The 24,164-nt window shown below is 35.5% G+C and overlaps 2 protein-coding genes across 4 annotated transcripts in view; both read left to right on the top strand.

Annotated features, from left to right (window-relative positions):
• The first annotated feature begins 880 nt into the window (after positions 1 to 880).
• On the top strand, positions 881 to 24,158 carry LOC144447738 (uncharacterized). 3 transcript variants are annotated; one of them, XM_078137821.1, is made up of 19 exons: positions 881 to 1,044; positions 2,039 to 2,161; positions 2,592 to 2,654; positions 9,308 to 9,398; positions 10,727 to 10,806; positions 11,047 to 11,150; positions 12,225 to 12,372; positions 12,720 to 12,802; positions 13,609 to 13,691; positions 14,190 to 14,402; positions 14,794 to 14,986; positions 15,457 to 15,622; positions 16,281 to 16,555; positions 17,402 to 17,519; positions 18,308 to 18,860; positions 19,437 to 19,499; positions 20,193 to 21,695; positions 22,228 to 22,374; positions 22,705 to 24,158. In XM_078137821.1, the coding sequence occupies exons 1-19, from the start codon at positions 1,042 to 1,044 to the stop codon at positions 22,794 to 22,796; spliced, it is 4,101 nt and encodes a 1,366-aa protein (XP_077993947.1). In that variant the 5' UTR covers positions 881 to 1,041; the 3' UTR covers positions 22,797 to 24,158. The 3 variants fall into 3 exon arrangements, with proteins under 3 accessions (XP_077993947.1, XP_077993962.1, XP_077993955.1); XM_078137836.1 differs by having other exon boundaries at positions 22,711 to 24,158; XM_078137829.1 differs by having other exon boundaries at positions 12,228 to 12,372.
• The window catches only part of LOC144453769 (visual system homeobox 2-like), a 3,072-nt gene continuing 2,943 nt past the window's right edge, over positions 24,036 to 24,164 (top strand). Inside the window, 1 exon segment of the mRNA XM_078145119.1 lies at positions 24,036 to 24,110. Within this exon segment, the coding sequence (XP_078001245.1) occupies positions 24,036 to 24,110 (75 nt within the window).

Raw genomic sequence — 24,164 nt, forward strand, 5'->3', positions numbered from 1 at the left:
AACAAAGCTACAATTATTGCAGCTAAGTGTAACCAGGCATCAATGAACCTGCCCTAGTTTATCAAATATCAATATCATTATTCCAATTTCCAGACTACTCAATAATTTGAATAAATGAATAATGAAATTCATTAAAATACATTTTATTGAATATTTCACTTTAAAAATTTTGTACGACATCTCGAGTGTGAAGGTGTGATTATGGTAGTCTGTAGAACTCGAGCGAACTGTTACATGTAATGTGTGAGTCACTGTACTTTGACAGTTACATGCACACGTTCCAGGGAGAATAAATAAATATCAAATGAATCACATCAGCTGGCTCATTAATATTCATGAGTGACCATATTCCAAGAAATTATTTCGTGGCCATAGAATGGTCACTTTCACATTATCGTGCTAAGAACTTCTCCTAGACAATCAAAATATTTTTACCATGGACAATCGATCGAGCTTTGTTGCATGATTACCTGGCATTTCAATATACACAAACTCGTCGACCCCCATGCTCTTCCTTCTACAACGCCGCCATTTTTCACTTGGGGAACCAAAATACGCATGTGCAAGAATTATGTACTAATGAATTGTGGGTATTCTGATTTGACCATTCTGAAAAAGGTTGGGGTTTGACTGTACATGTTTAACCGTCCCATCATATCAAGACTGGTGACTTATAGAATTCAAGGAAATTTCTGTAAAATATAACTAAAGCCGTTATAAAAGTATGGAACTATATTTTTTGTCGATAGTCGGCTAAAAATTAAGAACACAAATCAGTGCACTTTGCCGCACACCTTTAACTTTTAAATAGAGTAAACTTGACACGTGACCAGCGGCCAATCAACGCTCAGGACCCCCCATAGCAAGTTGTTGTTCCCACACAAGCAAACTCTGATCCAAAGCAGGCAATTCCACCTGTGTATGAACGTGAAAATTCCACAGAAATTACCCAGGATCGTCGTCGGAGAGAGTCTTAATACCTTGTGAAGGTAGCCTATATATACCAGTCTTGCTGGTGTAAATATCTTATGTTTTGTCACCATGGTAAGTAAATTATCGCCGTCTTACTTCACCGCGGTGATTTGATGACTCGTACAAGTTGTCTGAAATTGACCTGTTTTCATCAGCTGGGGTCTGTTTTCCAGACATGTTCCGTTTCGTTACGTGAATTTCAGTGGAAATTTAAGAGAGATACACTGTGTACTTGAAGACAGTGTGTTTTTCAAGTGATGTGGTGAATTTGAATCAGTTTTATCCATGGAGATCTATCTTCCAACGGCTTTTCTCTCACGTCTGCCAGAGGAGTCTGAAAGGGTGTTGGAATATATTGCTTCATCATGACAAATATAAGATTGTTTTGCGATGGTATTTGAATGAAAAACCGTGTATATTGTTATCAGAGACCAACTTTCATCTCATATTGATTAAATTCTAGCTCTCAGACAGAGTATCATGGCTTGGTGATTGACAAGGTATAGTGTGGTCTGTAATGAGAGGCCAGTCCATTTGACTTTGTGTCACACTGACAGACATGAAATTACAAATGGGGGAAAAGAAATGTCTGGCTTGTATTTCATTATCATATTCGTACATTTTGAGACTTTAAACCCACACAACACCCATCAAGACCAAACAGTCGTGAGCTATCCTCAGAATTCTGTTTAAATAAACATGTTTTTAGTCATTTTAGTGAATTCGCAAAGGGAGACATTTGTTTGGTTTCACCAACAACCAGAAATGCACCAATTTGTCTGAACATAATGCTGATATATACAAACTCATTGTCGATTTTCAAACCCTGTGATCATTTTGTCACAGCTGTTGAAAGTTGGCAAGAGAAAAGACCTATTGCACTCACATACTTCTGTGCGTCTTATTTCTTTTTGACTTGTCCCCCATATAGTTTTTGCATAACTTGACATTTAAATGTATGTCACTGTCACCTTAACAGAAATCTTTCAAACTCACAATAGTTCATAAGCGTATATAGGCTTTATCACAACAGTTGTAATATCATTACTTCCATCTACTTTCACAGGCTGCAATTGGAATGGGTCACGAGCCACCATACCTGACGGTAGGAACGGATGTCAGTGCCAAGTACAGGGGAGCATTCTGTGAGGCCAAGGTTAAATCGGCAAAGAAACTTGTCAAATGCAAGGTAAGGATACTATCACATAGAAAGGCAGATAACTCTATTGGTAGCAATGGTACCCCACATCCAGTATCAGGACACATCGATAAAGAGTGTTGATCCTGTGTTACATTGATCACAGCATCAAACCAACTTTTTCATTCATATTCTACATGTATTCCTGATGAGAGATTGAGAAGGACCATGTATGCGTAAGTATGGATTAATTGCTAAAATGTCTAGCTTTTACAGCTGCATCATAACTCGATCGTATACTATTTCTTTGAAAATGACCCCAAAAAGTAATAATGTTCTTTTTACAGTTACATCCCCTACTAGGTATGGCTAGAGCTGTTATACAGAACTTGAAACATTGCCAAGAAAGTGGGTTGTATTTTTCACAACAATGTTGTTTATCCTTTGAGACATGTCTTAGCATTGTTTTTCTTTTCTCAAGGTGAACTTTAAAGATGGTTCTACTGCTGTGGTAACAGATGACCAAGTCAAGGGACCACTTCGGGTAAGTACACTTTACATCTTTTGAACATTCTGTGTTACTTTACATCGTCAATGCCCTATCGCCATTAAGATAGTGACGTTGGTTTTCAGCATTTTCAGCGCAAAGTGGTGTTACTTTTCCATCTATTTGTCTTTTCTACACGGCTCTCTATAAAAAGAAGGTAAACACAAACCATTATAATGATGGACATGCATGAAGTTACCACTCCACTACTTTTTTGTAGCCATTATCGCAGTACATGTACCACATTCCTAAGTTTTACAAGAGTTTCTTACATTTGTCAGAGCTATATCTCAGATCTGACTGTATTCAGGCTGCCATACAGTGACAGGCGTATGGGCTTGTCATGCCAAATAGAGTTATACTATAAAGAAACAGAATTTGGTCATTGCCCACTTTAGTTAGGTCCTAGCTTCCTTTCCTGTTTGTCAGAAATTCACCGTATAGAACAATGGATGTCTTCCTCCATCAGGAATAGGCACAATTCTTGATGAATAGTAATAATAGATGTTTACCTTTTCAATAGGATATGTTCTGTTTCAGTGGCAAGCTTGACATATTCAATTGAAACTGACAACTTCTGACAGTTTACGGGAACAGATTTATTGTAATGACCTTTTAGAGGTAGAGTTGGTTGTTGTAGTGTAAATTTGAGAGACATGCAATGTGATATATATAGTTATCTGTTCCTTGCACCTAGTTGTCATTCGTCTGATTACATTCGTTGGGGAAACTGTGAATTTGAAAGGTGTACGCTTGCTCTGATGTTTTATCAGAACTTCTGATAAAACAGCAGATATGTAACATCTTGATACATCATTTCTGATGAACGTTTAGTTAATTAGTCTCGAAGAGGGGGACTATTAGTAAGTTTTACAGTGGGTTCCTGTCCTACATGCAATATCCAATTTCAATCCAACTTGGCACAAATGTGACATGTAATATGGGACACCATATGTGCATACCACTTTGTTTTGTAACACATACAAAGTTTACTGCGTGGTGATCATATTTCTAGTTAGAAATCAATATTTAGGGCATAAATCAAAAACTAATTCATAGAGACTTCATTCAAGTGTCTACCCCCTATGATAGGTTTTTTAAAACGATATTGACCTTTGACCTCCATGGTTAGTTATCAAAATCTAGCCATTTCTTGCCTAACACAGATACTTTGTCATATATATATATATGTTGCCAATTTCTTTTAAGTCCGCCGCTGGTGAGATAGATAGAAGATGAAAAATATATCCGAGATGTTTATGAAAAAAGGCAAAAATCAGTCACACCTTGCCAAAATTTAGTTTCATCAAGCCAGTCTTACGCTTCTTGTACATTTCACAGACATTATGTACATTGAATTAGGAACGAAAATGATCAGTAAGGAGTGGTTTCTCTTTTCTCACATTTCAGGGAGTAATTGTTTACATATCTACTGACCCCATTTGTCAGAAACAAAGGATGAAACGTTGATTTCTGTCTGCGTGTAAATGTTTTGACATCTCCTAAATAGTGTGATCACCACATTTCTCGAGGGTTATTGGTTCATTTCTATCATTCATTTAAAACAATTGTAGCAAATTACCATAACAATCATGTCTTCTGTTATGCAGATCTCTAGTTATTTGTCATCATTACAGACCACAGACATACATGTAGCTAACAGCTGTGACAGTGGCCTAATGATGTACATGTAGGTTGTATTTTCCTATATAATGCACATTACTCTATTTCCAGTTTCTTTCATCAACACGTTTTGTTCGTAGAAAAGATTGTTAAAATTGGGCTCAAAGTTAAGTTTTCAAACGTATATGAAAATACAAAAAGGAAGTATTATTGTATGTCATATATTCATCAATCAAACCAAACAATTTTGAAATGATTACTTCTCAAGTAGCATTTTGATATTTATATTTAGTTTGGTTAATCCACAAATAATTGGTAATCAAGATTTCTTTGAAAATACGAACGCCGTAGTAACATTTATAAAATATCCTCTTGTCAAAAATCTTTGCAGAAGACTGAAGTACAGTCACTTAGGAGACTTGAGTAACTTCTGACAGACATAATTAGCGATAATTGACCCTAAATCATTAGTGTATTGATTCTCCTTCATTATCCCTTCTAGAGGTTTCTGATTATGTTTCAACTAACGTCAGGCTGTTCTGAGAAAGGGAGTTGATTCTGTGTAAACTGGATTTTCAGTATGCTGATGGTTTTTGGTTTACTGTTGAATTTTAAATGAACATGTAATTTTCTTTTTAACATGCAGTAATTTCATTGAATGTTTTAAACTGTGTTTCTGCTCTGTGTGGAATAAGATACTGTTAGTGTCAATTCTTTTGGCCAAAGTGCATTTTGATCCAGGGCTGAAATTTAGCAGTAGTCCAGGGGTTCCTAGACTACTAAACATTATATCTAGACTACCAAATTAGCAGTAGTTCATAACATAGACTACTAAATATTGTATCTAGACTACCAAATTAGCAGTAGTCCATAACATAGATTACTAAACATTATATCTAGACTACCAAATTAGCAGTAGTCCATAACATAGACTACTAAATATTATATCTCGACTACCAAATTAGCAGTAGTCCATAACATAGATTACTAAACATTATATCTAGACTACCAAATTAGCAGTAGTCCATAACATAGACTACTAAATATTATATCTAGACTACCAAATTAGCAGTAGTCCATAACATAGACTACTAAATATTATATCTAGACTACCAAATTAGCAGTAGTCCATAACATAGACTACTAAATATTATATCTAGACTACCAAATTAGCAGTAGTCCATAACATAGACTACTAAATATTATATCTAGACTACCAAATTAGCAGTAGTCCATAACATAGACTACTAAATATTATATCTAGACTACCAAATTAGCAGTAGTCCATAACATAGACTACTAAATATTATATCTAGACTACCAAATTAGCAGTAGTCCATAACATAGACTACTAAATATTATATCTAGACTACCAAATTAGCAGTAGTCCATAACATAGACTACTAAATATTATATCTAGACTACCAAATTAGCAGTAGTCCATAACATAGACTACTAAATATTATATCTCGACTACCAAATTAGCAGTAGTCCATAACATAGATTACTAAACATTATATCTAGACTACCAAATTAGCAGTAGTTCATAGCATAGACTACTAAACATTGTATCTACATGTAGATACCAAATTAGCAGTAGTCCATAACATAGACTACTAAACATTATATCTAGACTACCAAATTAGCAGTAGTCCATGGCACATAGACTACTAAACATTATATCTAGACTACCAAATTAGCAGTAGTCCATGGCACATAGACTACTAAACATTGTATCTAGACTACCAAATTAGCAGTAGTCCAGGACACATAGACTACTAAACATTGTATGTAGACTACCCAATTAGCAGTAGTCCATGGCACATAGACTACTAAACATTGTATCTAGACTACCAAATTAGCAGTAGTCCATGGCACATAGACTACTAAACATTGTATCTAGACTACCAAATTAGCAGTAGTCCAGGACACATAGACTACTAAACATTGTATGTAGACTACCCAATTAGCAGTAGTCCATGGCACATAGACTACTAAACATTGTATCTAGACTACCAAATTAGCAGTAGTCCATGGCACATAGACTACTAAACATTGTATCTAGACTACCAAATTAGCAGTAGTCCAGGACACATAGACTACTAAACATTGTATCTAGACTACCAAATTAGCAGTAGTCCAGTGCACATAGACTACTAAACATTGTATCTAGACTACCAAATTAGCAGTAGTCCATGGCACATAGACTACTAAACATTGTATCTAGACTACCAAATTAGCAGTAGTCCAGGACACATAGACTACTAAAAATTGTATCTAGACTACCAAATGTATAATGGTGGTACTAGTAGTCGTTTAGACCAATAGAACTCAACAGAACAGTTCACCTGGCTAAATCTAGAAGTTAAATTCAAGCCCCAATTAGGACAAGTCAAACAACCACTTTCATAGCTGTGAAGTCCTTTCACCCTATAAAAGCATGGTTTCGTGTAAATCTGTGTTAATTACACCCATAAGTTACATACACGTAGGGTTAGGAAGGGAAATGTTTGAACATAAAACTTTACAAAAGGATATGTTTAAGACTACATCTTGAGACATGCACTCAGTGATTACTTGATAGTATTAGGGTCAACCCTAATGCACAGATTTCAAAATTGTGCTCAGTGATTTCTGTGTACTGTTTAGTAAAATGAAAACTACCAGGTACATGTTGCTATTACCGGTGATCATGTACAATTTTATAATCGGTGTAGATTTTCATCGTGGAGAAACTATTTGACATCCATTAATTGTATCAGCTGTTAAGTTGACTCAATAGAAATACTGACAGCTGGTATAAACAATTATCACTATTGGTCAGAACTAAGTAGTTATACACAGCATGATGTTATATGTGTCTTTTTGTTTTGATTAAAAAAAAAACCAGGGTTTTCATTAAAGGGACATGGGCTAGATTTGAAAATTTTTCTGTGTTATTTTTTTACATGTGAGGAATTACATGTTCTTGTACTTCCTGAAAGATGTTTGATCACCACTACTAATCAGAAGATCTGAAACATGGCAGTTAGTCAAACCAAATAAATTACTTGATGTACTTTGTTGGGAACACCCAAAAAGTGTCAAATGTTGACACCAGGATCGTATAAAATTGACATGTAAACCTGTCAATGCGACACTGTACATGGGTACATTTTTGTGTTTTATGTACTTTTCAGGGCAAAAATCAACATACAAATGATAAAATGAGTTTCACGTATGTATTTAAAATTTCGATGAAATCGCATATCAAGTTGGCCATGTCCCTTGTTAAGGCCTAAAAAATAATTGTATGGTTCCAGTTACCTGACTCCCACCTTGTTTTTCACAGCCAACCCTAAACCTTTTTTTCATATATTCAAGAAAAAATAACAAAATCGCAAAAATTGTGAAGTCTCACTAGAAATAGTGGATGTGAAAACCGGCTTAAAAAGACAATATAAACTGTTCTTCCAATCTGTAATGGCTGTACATCTGATAGGAAGAAATAAATAACACTGAGACCATATGGAAAACAATGGCAAACATAACTACCTGAACTGAGACCATTTGGAAAACAATGGAAAACCTGAACTAGACACTCACACATGAATAATAAAATAAAAAATAAAAAATCTACCTATCTCACCTATTCTAAAATTGAGTGTAATTGGAACCACTCAATTTTTTTTATGAAGCCTAATAAAAACTAATAGATTGAATTCATATAACACAGTTTTCATGTTGTGTTTATCCACTTTATGTACAAAGAATGTACAGTATTCATTAACTTCCTTTAATTTACTTCAAAGCCATCACAGTGCAGTTATTCCAAATGACAGGTCACTTGATTTTTTGTCCTAATACACCGTAGCAAATTTATGTAATAATGTGTATAAAAGTTTGAATGCCACAAGTGAGTGAATCTTTGTGATATGAATTGTAGACTATAAGAATTATTTAATTTTACTTTTTTTTCTTTCTTTTTTTTTAAAAGGATAGTGTATCTGTAACAATATTTGCTTATAGACCACTGCAAAAGTTGGCCGATTCGACCATATTGATCAAAAGAGCAATAAAAAGATTAGCTGTATATCTGTACATGTACATAGAAATCCTGTCAGCTATTTCTCCATCAGTATATAATTGGCTAATTCTTCTCATAAAACACTCCACATAGGCAGGGTAGTTCTGAAAAGCCAGTCTGACACATGTTGCCATGAATTCCAAGTGATCTGTAATTCCATTGTCATTTACAAACACGTGTGAAAGGATGAATGTGGAGTAATAACTGAGTTAAATGAGAAACGTCAACAATGAAGAAATTAATCTGTCACAGATGAAGTTGTCTTTTTTGTGATCAAAGGCTTTGTGGAACCAAATTTAATTCACTATGTATATATATATATATATATATATATATATATATATATATATAAATGTTGCATGTGTGTGTTACATGTACTTGTGACATATAGACTATTTTCTATCTGTTAAGAAGTGTTACATGTGTGTGTTTTATTCTTGTACTTCCACAAACAGTTTAACTCTACAGTTGATGTAGAAGTAATATCGCTGAAACATATTTTTATAACCCAGGGAGTTGTTGAATGTAGATATCATATTTGTTTGAAAATTGGCCAACACTGTTCGCTGTGATAGCAGATAGTATAATTTGTCTACTAACAAGTTATGCAGTTGACATTTAAATGTCAATATGTTTTTTCATGAAATCATTTGTGCATCTCATCACCATGGTAAATGGGCAGGAAAGGACCTGTCAATATCTGAGAAACTCCTTCCATTATGTGAATTCATTGATATGTGTGATCATGATGCAATATACAGACACTTTTAAATGTCATCATCAATTCAAAATGTCCATACACTTTTACAGCAAAAAATAGAGTATTTACTGCTAATACTGAGAGAGGCAGATGGCATTGACTTTGTAAAACCATGCTGGTTCCAAAGGTCTGAGCTCACATACGACACCCTTCTAATAATATCAACCCCTGTTTTCATGTGAATTTTGTTTTTGGTTGTAGATTGGTTTACAAGTGGAGGCCAAGCACCTGGATGGGTCATTTATGGAAGGCACGATCACTAAGTTGACTGATGCCAGTTCATATACTGTTGGTGAGTTATGTATTACTGAGGAGTGTGTGTCTGTGTCTGTCACTGTGTCAGTGAACAGTGTGTGTGTGTGTGTCTGTATGTATGTATGTATGTATGTATGTGTGCTACATGTTTGTCATGTTCTATCAATGACCATTGCACCCAGCACAAATCAATTCTTATAGTAGAAGGGGGATATTTTGCAGCCAGCTTTATAGCTACTGATATTGTCAGGATACTCTTAAGGTAAAATGTCTCATCTCACCATCTGTTGCCAACATGAAAACATATGCTAATGTAAACATTAATTCCCCATATGATACACACATAGTGTATATTTCTGTAATCCTTTTATCAGACTGGCTAACATTCTCTTACTTATCATACAGGAATTTGGTTGAAATCGACTGTATATTTTGTATCGTCATAACTTAGTTATTATTCTGTAACATTCAGATTTTTACATAATTTTTCATCGTTATAGTGGTTTTATACTGTCTCAAAAAACATAGATTTTGTCAAAATTGTGTAAGATATGTTCAAGCATGTAATATATTAAAGATAAGCTAAGATTCAGAATTTGAAATAAAATTACTTTAATTTGTTTTCATGTATATTAGGAAATACAGAAGACTGAAAACAAATTACAATTTTTGCATTGTATATTCTACATCATCACATAATTTTGATGTGTGTGTCAAATTTTTCTCCGTAAAAGTCTAAGAAGACTAAGAATCCAGGGTTGGGTTATTTTATATGTATACAGCGTCATGCAGATATAATGATTGTTGCTGACTGTTTCTCAGATGAAATTATTACTGCTTCAGTGCATGACAGTTAAGGCCCACTGTCCTCTGAAAATCTCTTAAGGCCAGAAAAAAATTTTAAAAGCTGTTCAACCATATTTTTGGCATTTCAGTTCTTAATTTTTTTTTTTTTTTTTTTTTAATGGGCAACATATCCTCATACATAGATTATGTACACTTCCGAATTGTAGAATTGATAGAAATCGGTTGCCATACAGAGATTTTACATCCCTGTCCAACATTGTAAAAAAAAAATATTGACCTCCTTACCCAATGTGATGGGCTAGGTTGCCCGTTGATCAGCTTTTAATTTTTTGCTGGCCTTACAATGTAGTTACGCCAACATCCGTGAATACAATCGATTATGTTGTATCAAATAGAAATACTATGTAAATTTCTCACATTTTCCATCAAACGTTAGAAATTTGGCAAGCACAATTGATGATTATATATATTATGACTATTGAGACTCTTACCATAATTTCCAAGTAGTTGCTAAAACGTAATTGACAATCTTTTTTTTGTGTGATTTTTGTTGTGCAGTTTTTGATGACGGTGATGAAAGAACTCTTAGAAGAACAGCTTTGTGTCTTCAAGGAGAAAGACATTTCAATGAGAGTGAGGTAAGTGACTAAGGATGCTTACTGCTTCTGTTGCTAGCAAAATATTGCCTTGAATATTTAAAAAAAAAATAAGAATTTAGAATTGATTCTGTATATGCTCCAGTATTATACTACTTGGTGAATAGGCATTTTGTGGTAGAGATATTTTTAAATTTCTTGATCTATGTTAGTGCTGTGACAAATTAACAATATTAGTCAGTTTGTATATTTTAACAGAGTCTTCTTCTTTCCTTTGTTTAGACCTTGGATCATCTACCCCTTACTGATCCTGAGAACTTTGGCACTCCAGTCATGAGAGAAGGGAAGAAGAGTCGAAAGAGACGGAGAGCTAGTCCATATTCCTGGTGAGCTAAGAACAGACTTTGAGCTCTCCTTGACAAATATTATGTGTGTTGTGTGTCATGTTCCAACTTGTTGGTTCAAGGTTGTCAGTGGGGTAGGACCATTGCCATGGCCTAGAGTTCCATTATTGACATTCCATCCCATCCAACCAAGGCTATTGCAAACATACTTGTATATATATGGTTGTGGGAAATTATACAGTCGGAAAGGAGCCTTGTGTACAGAAGGAGAAATTGAACAGAATATTTGTACTCGCAAAATATTAATGTACCATTTTACTGAGGTATCAGATTATACTAAAATAGTACTAAAGATGTCCTTTGGAGAGGTCAATGTTAATCTTCCATTTGAAATACCACTGCATGAAAGTACTGTCCTGATACAACTTTGACAAAGATGTGAACAGCTCGATTGATGATGTATAAATGAAAGCTAGAAATTACAAATGGAATTTTGTCAGATAATTAAGTGCTGCTCAGTCATAGTGAAAATTATGCTAAATTGATAAAGGTGTACTTACTACTAGTGACAATGACAAGCTCACACTCACTGCTCTATTTTGATGAAGGCATGTGACAATGACAAGCTCTCACTCACTGCTCTATTTTGATGAAGGCATGTAGCAGACAAATGTAACCTTTTTTCTATATTTGCTAACATGCAGTTATGACAAAACCAGTGTTGTCTTGAGGAGGGGGGGGGGGGTCGGGGTGTCATGTAAAATTAATATGATAGGTTTATATACCTTGTGTTATAATTGTTAACATTTAGTAGATATTACTTCTGTACTGGCCTTTAACAAAAACACTTCATTTTGATGGGGAAGGTATATTTATTGGAGATATTATGCAGTATTTGTAGATCAAGGCTCTAGGCTGTGTTGTAAGACTTCTCATACAAGTATACATATAAAGTACATTGCTTGTCAAGTTGTGAAATGTACCTGAGAATGAATAGCTGTTTTAAATCATGAATGGGGGAACAGTTAGTGTTTTAGTGGTAGCCACTTCATTTCTTTGAATAGAAGATTTTTACATTGATCTTGTTTTGCTTCTCTTTTGTCTTTTCAAATATAGCAGGAGTGATGACGACGATGATGATGACGACGGATCAGAAATAGAGTCGCCAAAGAGAAAACGTTCCATTCCACAATTTGATAATGTTGGCCAAGTGGTTGTCGTGGAAACCAATGATAAGAGAAAGACAAGTTGGTACCCAGCATTGGTAAGCGTTATTGGATATCAATCATGCCATGGAACATAATATTATGAAGCCAATACCTGCCGTGCACTATTTTTTTTCACTCACTTGCCACTTAATTTGTATGTTTGCATCAAGTTACGTTCATTTGTTGTGGATTATGCTGAAAGCCGAAAATAGATTGCAAGATTCTATTTCATCAACTCAATTTACAAAATACAAATGTTCTTGTGAAGAAAAATGAACACTTATTTACCAGTGGTATGATTGCATCAGTTTGTATTCCCTTTCATCAAACATCCTTCCTGTCCAGACATGAATGAATATTTATAGTTAATAACCATTGTCTATTTTTGTGTGTCTCTTGACAGTGGGTGCATCCACATAGAGTACAAGATGTTGAAGTCAAAGGAAAAGACCACATCATAGTCAGGTCTTTCAAAGACGGAAAATAGTAAGTTAACCTGAATATTGTTGTATTTCATTGTGTTGTACATTTCATGCTGTACTTTTCATTGTGTTGTACATTTCATGCTGTACATTTCATTGTGTGGTACATTTCATGCTGTACATTTCATTGTGTGGTACATTTCATTGTGTGGTAAATTTCATGCTGTACATTTCATTGTGTGGTACATTTCATGCTGTACATTTCATTGTGTGGTACATTTCATTGTGTGGTACATTTCATGCTGTACATTTCATTGTGTGGTACATTTCATTGTGTGGTACATTTCATGCTGTACTTTTCATTGTGTTGTACATTTCATGCTGTACATTTCATTGTGTGGTACATTTCATGCTGTACATTTCATTGTGTGGTACATTTTCATGCTGTACATTTCATTGTGTCCTACATTTTCATTGTGTTGTACATTTCATGCTGTACATTTCATTGTGTTGTACATTTCATGCTGTACATTTCATTGTGTTGTACATTTCATGCTGTACTGGTGACTGTAGATAAACATTGATCTCTACATGTCAAAAAGTTAGACTGAAAGAAACCAGTGTTACACCAAGTGAAGAAAATCACATGGATAAAAATGGTTGGATGAAATGTACGCTAGTTATTACAATGTTGCCCATTTCATAGCTTACCCCATCACTCCATGACTGCTAGTAGCAAAATCAACCAGACCGGATAAATCTGACAATGGTAAAAAAATTGAGAGCGTTGTTGACTGTCGTCTTGTCTGTTTCAATGTCAGACATGTGACCTTCTACTACAGTGTTGTTCATTTCTTCCTTTTCTTACAGCCATAGTGTTTCCAAAAAAGATCTGAGAGAATTTATCCAAAAAGAGCACACATTGTCCAAGGCAGATGCTGGACTTAAACCTGGTAAGGCAGTAATATACATTTCAAATACTTCTAATGATTTCCACGGAGATGTTATGAAATGATCACTTTTGAAATTAAATAGCAACCTGAAACTGTGTTCTGTCACTAAAATATTTGTATTTACAGAGTCCAAAAAATGTCTTGTTTCCTGGGAATTTTATGCCAGTAATTTCCAATTGTGTCAATGAATTGTTATCAAATACCTTTGAACCATCAATGTTAAAGTGTGTAGAGGAAGTATGTTGAACTGGTATGTCTGTTCTTGTAGACCAAATGAAATATACAAGTTGACCCTCAGAACAGGGTTGTGTATTTAGTGCCTCAAGTTTCTGTGTAATGGTATGTGAAGGCAATAATTTTGTTGAAGGATTGTGCATTTTCATCTTGGTAAGAAATATATTCAACCATTGATCTCAAAGCTTACCATCTGTTTGTTATGATCCAATGGAATAATATCACGTGACATTAAAATGTAATTGACGTATTCTCATACTACAGCCATTGAGAAATCCATAGCTTTTCAAGATACTGGTGAACTGCCACCTACCTGGGACGCTAATCTGCTACGAAAGAAGAAAGATGACACTGACAGTGATGAAGACGGAGAAGATGATGATGAGGATGAGGATGAGGATGAGGATTCTGATGATGAATACGATGAAGAGAAAGACAGGTGGTTGGCGGAGTTGTATAAATTTATGGAGGAAAGAGGTAAGACAACATTGAGTTTTCTTTCCCTGCACCCTGTGCTTCCCTCATCATACAATCCCATTGGTAGGGAAAGGTGTCAATTAGGCTTGAATAGTGATGTGACGGTCAAGCAATTATGGTAGTAACTGAAACATGCACGCACGAACACACACACACACACACACACACACTTCACTGATAAATTATTTTGAGGACCTGACTGCAAGCAGGTACAAGCCAAGTGCGAAAGATTAATAGCTTCAGTTTTAGTACTGAGGTTCCACTAAATTGTTTCGCCCTCTTCTTCTGGTGATTATTTACCAGTATTGGTTTCTTTGAGGTATTGATTCTAATTCTGATTGATTTTAAGATAGTTATTTTGACATTGATATAACCATTGTTGTGTTTACAGGCACTCCAATCAACAAGCCACCAGTGTTAGGTTACAGAGATCTCAATCTTTATAAACTTTATAAACTTGTACAAGAAATGGGAGGAAGGAAAAAAGTGACAGAGACTCAGAAATGGCGAACTATTTATACTAAAATGGGCATTCCAGTACTCAACTCAGCTGCTTCATACAACATCAAGGCTGCTTATAAAAAGTGAGTATGCATAGACATAACTGCTGTGATAGACTGTGTCGGGGGGGGGGGGGGGGGGGGGGGGTGATATAACCTGAGATGGAATCATGTATTTTCAGTCACAAACTACTACAACATTGTTCATGCGGAGTCCTGTTTCTTGTTTTTTTTATGTACAAACAATTCCACTAGGCAGAATACACATTCTTACTATTTACACTGAGTTCTGCCACATGTTTCTGTTAAGATATGAAAGTAGTTGGCTGATTGACAGAGAGAGGTCACAGCATTATCTCATCCATTTTCCAAGATATAAGCTTTGTCAGAAATCCTGACTGAAATTTTGTTTTCTACAATTAGTTTGGATAATGATATCGGAGAACCAATACATTTCATGTTGGAAGACTGTTGGTACACCATGACAGATTTGTAGTGTTAGAAATTGGTGATTTTAGAATGATTTATTAATGTTTTGTATGTCATATTTGCAGATATTTGGATGCATTTGAGGACCACTGCCGGAAGCTTGGAACCAGCTTCAATGTGACAAGGCGGTATAGCAGCAGTAGGTTGAGACAACAGAAACCTAAGGCTATGAAAAGAATCAGTACTTTTACTAGGGACTCAGAAGAAGAGGATGTGAAAGTGAAGAAAAAGGTGAGAGAGTTGTCATTGTTTTGGTTCTGTATGTTGTGGAATCTGTATAGCTTCTATGTATTGACTAAAGTGACTAGGAGCTAATTACAGCCCATGTAGACAGTTGAATTCTCCAATGCTAGGTCTGTCTGTCTATCTGTCTGTATGTGTATGTATATGTATGTCTATCTATGTATGTATTCTATGTATCTCTGCAGTGTGCCCACGGATGATAGCCAAATTTTGAGTCAAAATGAGAAAAACTGGCATTTCTTGTGAGTCACCACGTTGCAAGTGATAAGGGAACACCAAATGTTTGTGTGTCACTAGAAATTGTGTACACCAGTGGCACATCAAATTGGCTTAGAGGACACACTGGTATGTATGTATGTATGTATGTATGCATGTATGTATGTATGTATGTCATATATATTATGTATATGTATGTGTGGATGAATGGATGGATGGATGCATGTGTGTGGATGGATGGATGGATGGGCACATGCATTTGTGTTGTATATTTGCATTCATGACTAGAAGTCCAAAGTCAACAGTGTATATAAGTCAAAGGTCAACAGTGTATATGTCCTACCATGCCATCAATCATTCGGTAAACTGTCAAGATGTAAGTTATTGTAACTGACATGCTTTTGTGTTTTGCCACTTTTCCCAATCTTAGCCTGGCAGGAAACCAGACCCAAAGAAAGAAGAGCGAGAGAGGGAAAGAGAACAAGAGAGAGAAAGAGAACTTGAAAGGGAAAGGGAAGAGAAGGAGAGAGAAAAGGAAAGGGAAAAAGAGAGAGAGAAAGAGATGAAGGATGAACAGGAGAGAGACCGAGATAAACAAAAAGACAAAGAGAAAGAAAGTAAGAAGAAAAAAGTTAAAGATGAAATAATGAAACAAGAACAGTTGAAAGCAATGGAAATGGAAGATGAAGATATGAAAGACCAGACGTAAGTATTACTATTACTGAATAGTGTTTATATGTAAATAAAATGGGGACTTAGTTTAAAACAAAAGTGACTACCAAATCAGAATGACTATAGAGTTTCAATATATGTGGCACAATGTTTTTTTTTGTCTCCCACATGATTTTTTGTCAGAAATGACATAAAACAAACTGCAGACTCTGATAGCATGTGCACACATAAAATGATACATTTTAACTCTCTGTGAACATAAATCATCACTGTCAGATAAAACAAGGAGGATCCAAACACAAAACTGTTTCTTCATGTTCACAGTGAGATCAAATGTAACATTTCAGGTGTGTGTATGTTATCAGTGCTTGCATTTTTGTTGTGTAATCCATAACAACATCAAAAAACATTGTTTAAAAATGTTGAAATGTCGTACAGCCAAATTGAAATGCTATGGTCACTCTAGTTTGATAGTACCTGCAATATTGTACACACATTGTCAGTTATACTGGCTTGTGGTCATTCAGTCATCTACTTTGCATGAATAGTTATCCAGGTTAATTGTCTATATGGTCTATGTTTATGTAAGTTTGTTGTAGGAATAATTTCAGACCTATACATTTAGTTTACCAGCAATACCTTTGAAGCCAGAAAATCCATCAGAACTGTTCACATACTCAATAAGCTTACTTAAGATAACATCATTTTCAAAAGATGTTGGATCCATATTTTTTTTTAATTTGTCTGTGAGTATAAATGCTAATTTGTATGATTTTTTTTTTTCAAGTTTGACACTCTAGTCATCAGAAATAGCCATGTCAAGTTAGTGTACAGCATGTCATGATTTTCATATTGTTTACTTCTGTTTGACATTCGTAGTGGTGAAGGCAGTGATGATGACAGTGAAGGTACTGATAAAAGCACAACTTACAACATTGGGGAGAAGATCAAAGTCAAGTATGGCAGAGGACGCAATCAGAAAGTATACGAAGCCAAGGTTAGTTAGTGTACATACAACTAGTAGAATTATATTGTGAAGTATGTGCAGGTTGTAATTTGCTGTCATGTACAACTGCATGAACAAGACTTGTCAGTGTTAGCACTGTTAATTTTGTGAGTGTCACCCTCTGTAGTCAACATGTAATAGGAAATTTGAAATAGAGCACTTTGCTGTACACACTTGTATGAACTTAACCCTACTGATATCTGATGCTTGATCTAATGAAATTACCCTCCTCACTCTCATCCCAACGCCTCCCCATCCAAAACCCTCCTCAATGCATCCCTATAGTATGGTTCTCCAACCTTCGCAGAAATACTGAACACTGACGGAAATGGTAATACTGATGTAATCAATCAAATTTCTAGAGCACCAATTTGTAGAGCAATTTTCTGTTTAGTAGAACTCATTGGCTGAAGCACACCATAGGCTTTGGTGGACAAATAAGTCTTCAGTTTTGTTTTGAAACAATCCAAGCTGGAGGCTTTGATGGATGTCAATTGTAAGCAGTAATGTTGTAACCTGACTTGCTATTTCACTCTGAAGACAACACAATTTTTTCACTATTAGGAATAAAGTGGTCATGTGAAATTATAGAAGTGCTGTTGGAATTTTCACAATTAGAGATATCCAGAGTCCAGTAAAGTATTAATTATAAACTATTTCCTGCACTCCATTTAAAGTAATGTAATCGTACAAGAGCATCTACAGTGTCATGGTTGGACGATGTAGAAAGCCAGGGGTTGACAATCCCAATAATGATTTGATGTCTCATTTTGTTTCAGATTGTAGACCTGGAGGTTGAAGACAAGAATATTATGTACTATGTACACTATAATGGATGGAATATCCGTTATGATGAATGGATAAACAGAGATCGCATTGTCAGGTCATTGGAACAACCCAAAGAAAAAGAAAAGGAAACACCAACACCGACACCAACGCCAACACCAACCCCAAAGAAACTGAAGGGTAAAACACCGACCAAGTCCAAACAGGTTGAAAAGGAGAAGGAACCTGAGAAAGAAGATGTGAAAACAAAAGAGATAGTAGAAACTAAAACACCGGAAAAAAGTCCCGAGAAAGAAAAGGAGAAGGAAAAAGAGAAAGAAAAGGAAAAAGAGAAAGAAAAGGATAAGGACAAGGAAAAAGGAAAGGAAAAAGTGAAAGCAAAACGTGGCCGTCCATTGAAATCTGCTAGCCAACCATCCACACCACGCAGTGGTAACAATAGAGCGAAATCACCAGTGGCATCCTCACCTGGACAAGTGAAAACTCGTGTGACACGCTCTGACAGAAACAGTCTTTCAGAATCTCCATTTGCAAATGGACTTGAAGGTAAGAAGTCGGACAATCTCAAGTACTACCATAGTTTTAGTACCATGATAGGCAATGGTTTTTTACATGTGTTACAATTCTTGGTGTACACATTTGAAATCCATCGATATTTAACTTCAGCCAAAAGTGCAGTACTACACTTCCAGGTAATCTCATATTGTGTTGGTTATCACATGTGTACAGCCAGATTCACAATAGGTGTGTTATATAGATACTATTATTAATTCACCAATTGTACATCATGACATTGAATATCGATGAGTAAAAATACCTGGTAAAGTAATCCATAATGGGGAAAAAAATGAAGATATGTTTTATTTATAATATATAATTTTGTGATGAATCCAACACCTTGTCAGTTTTGCCCAATTTCTTAGTTTCCAACTAAGTCAATAGTACTGTGTAACATTGCTACCAGGAGAAAGCCTCCATACTTAGCAGTAGTGTGTGTGTATTTGCATCATCACGAGTCTATTTGAAGTTTTAGTTACAGATGACAGTGATCCTACTCGTCCACTCACATTATACTATATTACTGTGGTTCAGTACTTTACTTCCCTTCTGTTCATTTTACAGTTAAAACAAGAAGTAGGAGGAGTTCCGGGCTTGCTGAACCAAGACAGAAAATTGAAAGCAGTGGTAAGACTCCTTATAATGTAAAGATATTAGTTGAAAAAGCTGTATTTTGGACTGTTTAATACTACCAAACTGGAGAGACTATACAGTTTCAATTAGACGTCATATTGGGGTTTTTTTTTGACATCTCGACTATTTTTGTTATGAATTACATAAAACAAAATACAGACACTGATAGCACACACAAGCATAAAATGATACATTTTATCTCACTGTGAACACAAATCAACATCACTGTCAGATGACACATGGAAGATTCAAACACAAAACTGTTTATTTGTGTTCACAGTGAGATAAAATGTAACATTAATTACATGCATGCACTCTATCCAGAATCTCAATTATATTTGTTTAATTTGTGACAAGATGTGTTAAATGTGAAACACATCGTACAGCCTAATTGAAACCCCATACCCTCTCTAATTTGGTAGTAAAGCCACTAGTAGCTGTAAAAACAAGGACAATAGTTCTATTTGATGTAATTGCATATGGTTAGCAAAATATCAGTGTTTTGATGAAGTCCAGAAAAATATCAGTGTTTTGATGAAGTCCAGAAGACTGGATGGGATCGTTATTGAGTGAGCAAATTGACCAATGATAAATACAAGAGCTGCTTTGTTAGCTGTATCGTTGAAATCTCCTTTCTTTTTGGTATGAAAGTATGAATTTGATGGACTGTCATTTTTAATCTTACAGATTCTGAAAGTGAGCCAGAAGAAAAAGACGATGTTAGTGACATTGCAAAAGACAAGGTAAATAAGGAGGAAGAAAAAGAGGTCCCAAAAGAAATCGTTAAAACTGTAACAAAAAGAGAAACAACACCTGAAAAGGAAGAAGTCAAAGAGGAAAAAGAAGAAGCCGTACCATCACCTGTGGTAGTTGAACAAGTTAAAAAAGAGAAAACCCCTCCTCCAACGGAAAACAAGGTCAAAGAAGAGAAGAAAGAAACCGGAAAGGGGAGGGGACGGAAAGAACGGAAAACTGCAGAGACAAAAACGAAAAAAGAGAAAGAGCACAGTGAGAAAAAAGAAAGTACAAAAAGGAACAGTGATTTGAAAAAAGAGAAAGATAAAGATACACCTTCAAAGGACTCTGACTCTTGTAAAGAGAGCAAACTTGAAAAAGAAGTTGAACAAGTAAAGAACGAGAAAGAGAAAACAGATAAGGAAGATAGTTGTGATAAACCTGAAAGGAAGAAAGCACGGAAAAGGGGAAGTAGGAAAACAGAAGAAAAGAAACAAGATTTAAAAATTGAGACAGAGGAGCCTGAGGTGAAGGAGAAAGACAAAGTACAAGAAAAAGTTAAGATTGAACCAGTTGTAGAAAAAACAGAAGAGAAAGAGCCAGAACAAAAACAAGATACCGTTGTCGATCAAGTCGTCCAAGAAAAGGTGGAACAACCAGCTGTGAAAGTGCCTCAAACGTGTGAAATTGCCGATGCAGAACGAAGCTCAGTCCAGTCCAGTGTTGAGGAGACCAGCAAATCAGACTGTGGTCGGGAGTCACCAGTTACACAGAGCAACAAGACCGTAGAGGAAGATAAAACAGACACTAACACTAGTAGATCTTTGCTCAATACACCACCAGCTACTCCAGAAAACCCAACACAAAATATTTCACAAGTTGAAACTACTACAATTAGTAATCCTAAGTCCAAGCAAGAAGAAGGTAAAAGTGACAGTGAATCTAGTATAGAAGTAGACAATGTAGCAAGCACACAACCAATGTCTGTCACAGCTTCACCTAATTCACTCGCACTTCAAAGCACTCCCGTACCGGCACCAAGCAATAGTGGTAACAACAGCAACAACGCTTCAAATGCTGAAAGTAACAGTAGCAACGAAGCAGAGCCTACAACTCGAAAGAGGCACAGAGACTCAACAACAGAAGAAACCACCCCTAACAAGCGGCGGAGACATGGTCGCAAAAGAGCTGCGAGTAGTAGAACGAGGCGAGACAGTACGAGGGAGAAGCCTGCCAATAGTAGCGACAGTGATGAATCCGCTCCGACTGAAAGTGCGTTGAAAATTGGTGCTGTACAATCAAGGGACAATGTCTCTGTCTCTACTGCCTCATCATCGAATACAACAACTGCCTCATCATCAAGTTCAAGTAACGGCAAGCCAAGTAGTCCAAATCACAGGTCAAGGTCGCCACAGCCAAGGTCACCAAGACAATCAAAGTGGAACTTTGTTATAGGTATGTTTTTAGTCATTAAATCATATTCAAAAGACATGTAACTTTGTGGTCATGAGTTTCATTTGAAGGTCTTTGTCTGACAGATAAATGAGTTTCAATCTCATTCCTTCAAGGCAGATGACGGAGCACTAGATATTGTAGTCATTATGCCTTGAGGAATCAAGATGATGGACCAATAGGGAACTTGCAAACCCGCCATCTTGAATATCCTGAATGGTGCATCTTGGGAAATATGTTAAATATGAATCAATCAGTATTGTAAACAATTGTGTTACATTGAATCTAGTCATGGTTACCCTGACCATTGTAGGAGGTTTATTCTATCGATAACTCCAAATTTGGTAGTATGATAACTACAGATAATCCCATAGGCTTGCATCTGAGCATGCTCAGTTTGGATTTCAAGTTCCTTATTAAAAAGCTCACTGTTTGAAACTCTGTTTTGATGTGTTTGACGATTGGAAGAAATGCTGGAAGGTGAGGGGAATCGTAAAAGTAGTTGAAAATAACTGTGTTAACTTTGTATTTCTAGATTTAAACCATATTGATTGTGCAGAGGAAAGGATAGCAGTCATTCAACAGCAATTATCTGAATTACGCAAGATATATATGGCATTAAAGGCTGAAGTAGCAAGTATTGATAGAAGACGAAAAAGACTGAGACGGAAAGAAAGAGAAGGTAAAATTAATACATGAATTTATTCACTTCTAGAGTCTTCGACATGTGTTTATTCTATCTCATTATTAGTGTACACATTAAAGGGGAAAGCCACTCCAGGAAATAAAGGCATTTTTTGTAAACTTTCAGTTATAGAATCATTTAATAATGTACATCACTAAAACCAAGCGTGATTGCCAAAAAATATCATATGAAAATTATTGACCATCCATTGTTTAGTGGTAGAATATTGACTCTTTTTTTCATCAAATTGTGTCATATGAGATGATAAAGGTCTTGATGTATTCATTCTAATGTTAATATTAAATTTCTTTTTTTGTGTCTTCACAGCACAAGCCATTGCAGCACAAGCACAGGCCTTGGCAGCGGCGGCTGCTGCAGCACAAAACCAGTCATCCAATACTTCCGTGGAATGCTCATAGCAATACAAACTGTGATCACTGCAAGAGAACTTATATTTTATATAATATCTGACAACAAAATGTTCTGATAATCAGAGATATGTCAGTTATGTTTCATATTTAATGTTGATGTGGAAAAAATATAAAATATTTCCGAGTGATGCTAAAATCAAGAAAATCTAAACAATTTAATGTAATAGAGAAATCTGAATAGAGCTTGTAATGAATGTAATAGCAAAAGACAAAAAAACCTAGCAATCATCTATGATTATGATTAATAATTCTATAGATTTCTAGGGATAACTCTATTTATGTATTACTTTCTGTTGCTAAGCAATGTATGTGTACATTTATACAATCTTGATGCCATTATTTCTATTCAAAAAAATCTGGACCCATTGACGTATGTCATATTTCTGTTGCTATAGCAACAACTTCACAAGTTTAAACTGGGAATTCAACTGAATTTTTGTCGTTGGAACTCGTATATTTTGACATTTTTTCATTGATTAGATTATTTGCCCAGTGTATTTTCAGTGGACCATTCACTGCATCTTCACTATCTGTTTGAAACAGTTGTCTTTTTTTGTGAAGATTCGCCTCAAGTAATTGTGCTGGAGATTCTTATGACTTGACCAAGAGTTGTATCACCTGCTACTTAGAGAGTGTCACCTGTTCCGGGGGCCACCTTGACATAAAGATAAAACATTTTTTAACAATCAAACAATCTTGTCGACCAGTACAGGTAAAATGACAGTAAAAAGAACTCTTGGTTTTGAAAGAGTGCATGAATGACCTTGTGACCTTTCGGTCGGATACCTGTTACTAAGGTGATCATGACATGTCAGTCATTATAGATAGTCCCCCAGTGTGTAACCATGACAACGCTGTCACCGATGACCTCACCCTAGAAAGAACTCCGCTAGCCTTAAATCTATTGTACAGTACCTAAGAATATAACCTTTGACCTTTAACCTTCACGCTTGTTGAAACTGCCTTCCAGCTTTTTCAACCTGTGCGTCTCTATTTTAATATTATTGTTGTCAGTTACAGAAACCAGCACAAATAGAGACAGTATTTAAATTATGTTATATTTTGTATACAATTTTAAGGCAGAAGAATGTGAATGTTTTTATTTGACACAGACAATTATTTAAGCTAAAATGACGTGTCAAACACAGAAAATGTTACTTTGGATGAAGAAAAAACATAGAAGAAATGTTTGTTTTTTTATATAAATACATGCATTGTATAGCAGTCATGTCAGTATTCACAAGGAAGAAAAAGGAGAGAAAAGAAGATTATGACAATGATTCATATGTGCTGTACAGAGATGTAATACATTAACTTTTTTGGTGATGTTTTTTTTTCACCAAAAAAAAAATCCTA

The sequence above is a fragment of the Glandiceps talaboti genome, chromosome 2 (assembly GCF_964340395.1).
Source record: "Glandiceps talaboti chromosome 2, keGlaTala1.1, whole genome shotgun sequence".
Taxonomy (NCBI): Eukaryota; Metazoa; Hemichordata; class Enteropneusta; family Spengelidae; genus Glandiceps; species Glandiceps talaboti.

Excerpts from the sequence above, each read along its gene's own strand:
- LOC144447738 (XM_078137821.1), top strand. Across the intron at positions 9,399-10,726 it reads TGCCAGTTCATATACTGTTG|TTTTTGATGACGGTGATGAA; the intron begins GTGAGTTATGTA and ends TTTGTTGTGCAG. Across the intron at positions 21,696-22,227 it reads AAAGTGGAACTTTGTTATAG|ATTTAAACCATATTGATTGT; the intron begins GTATGTTTTTAG and ends TTGTATTTCTAG.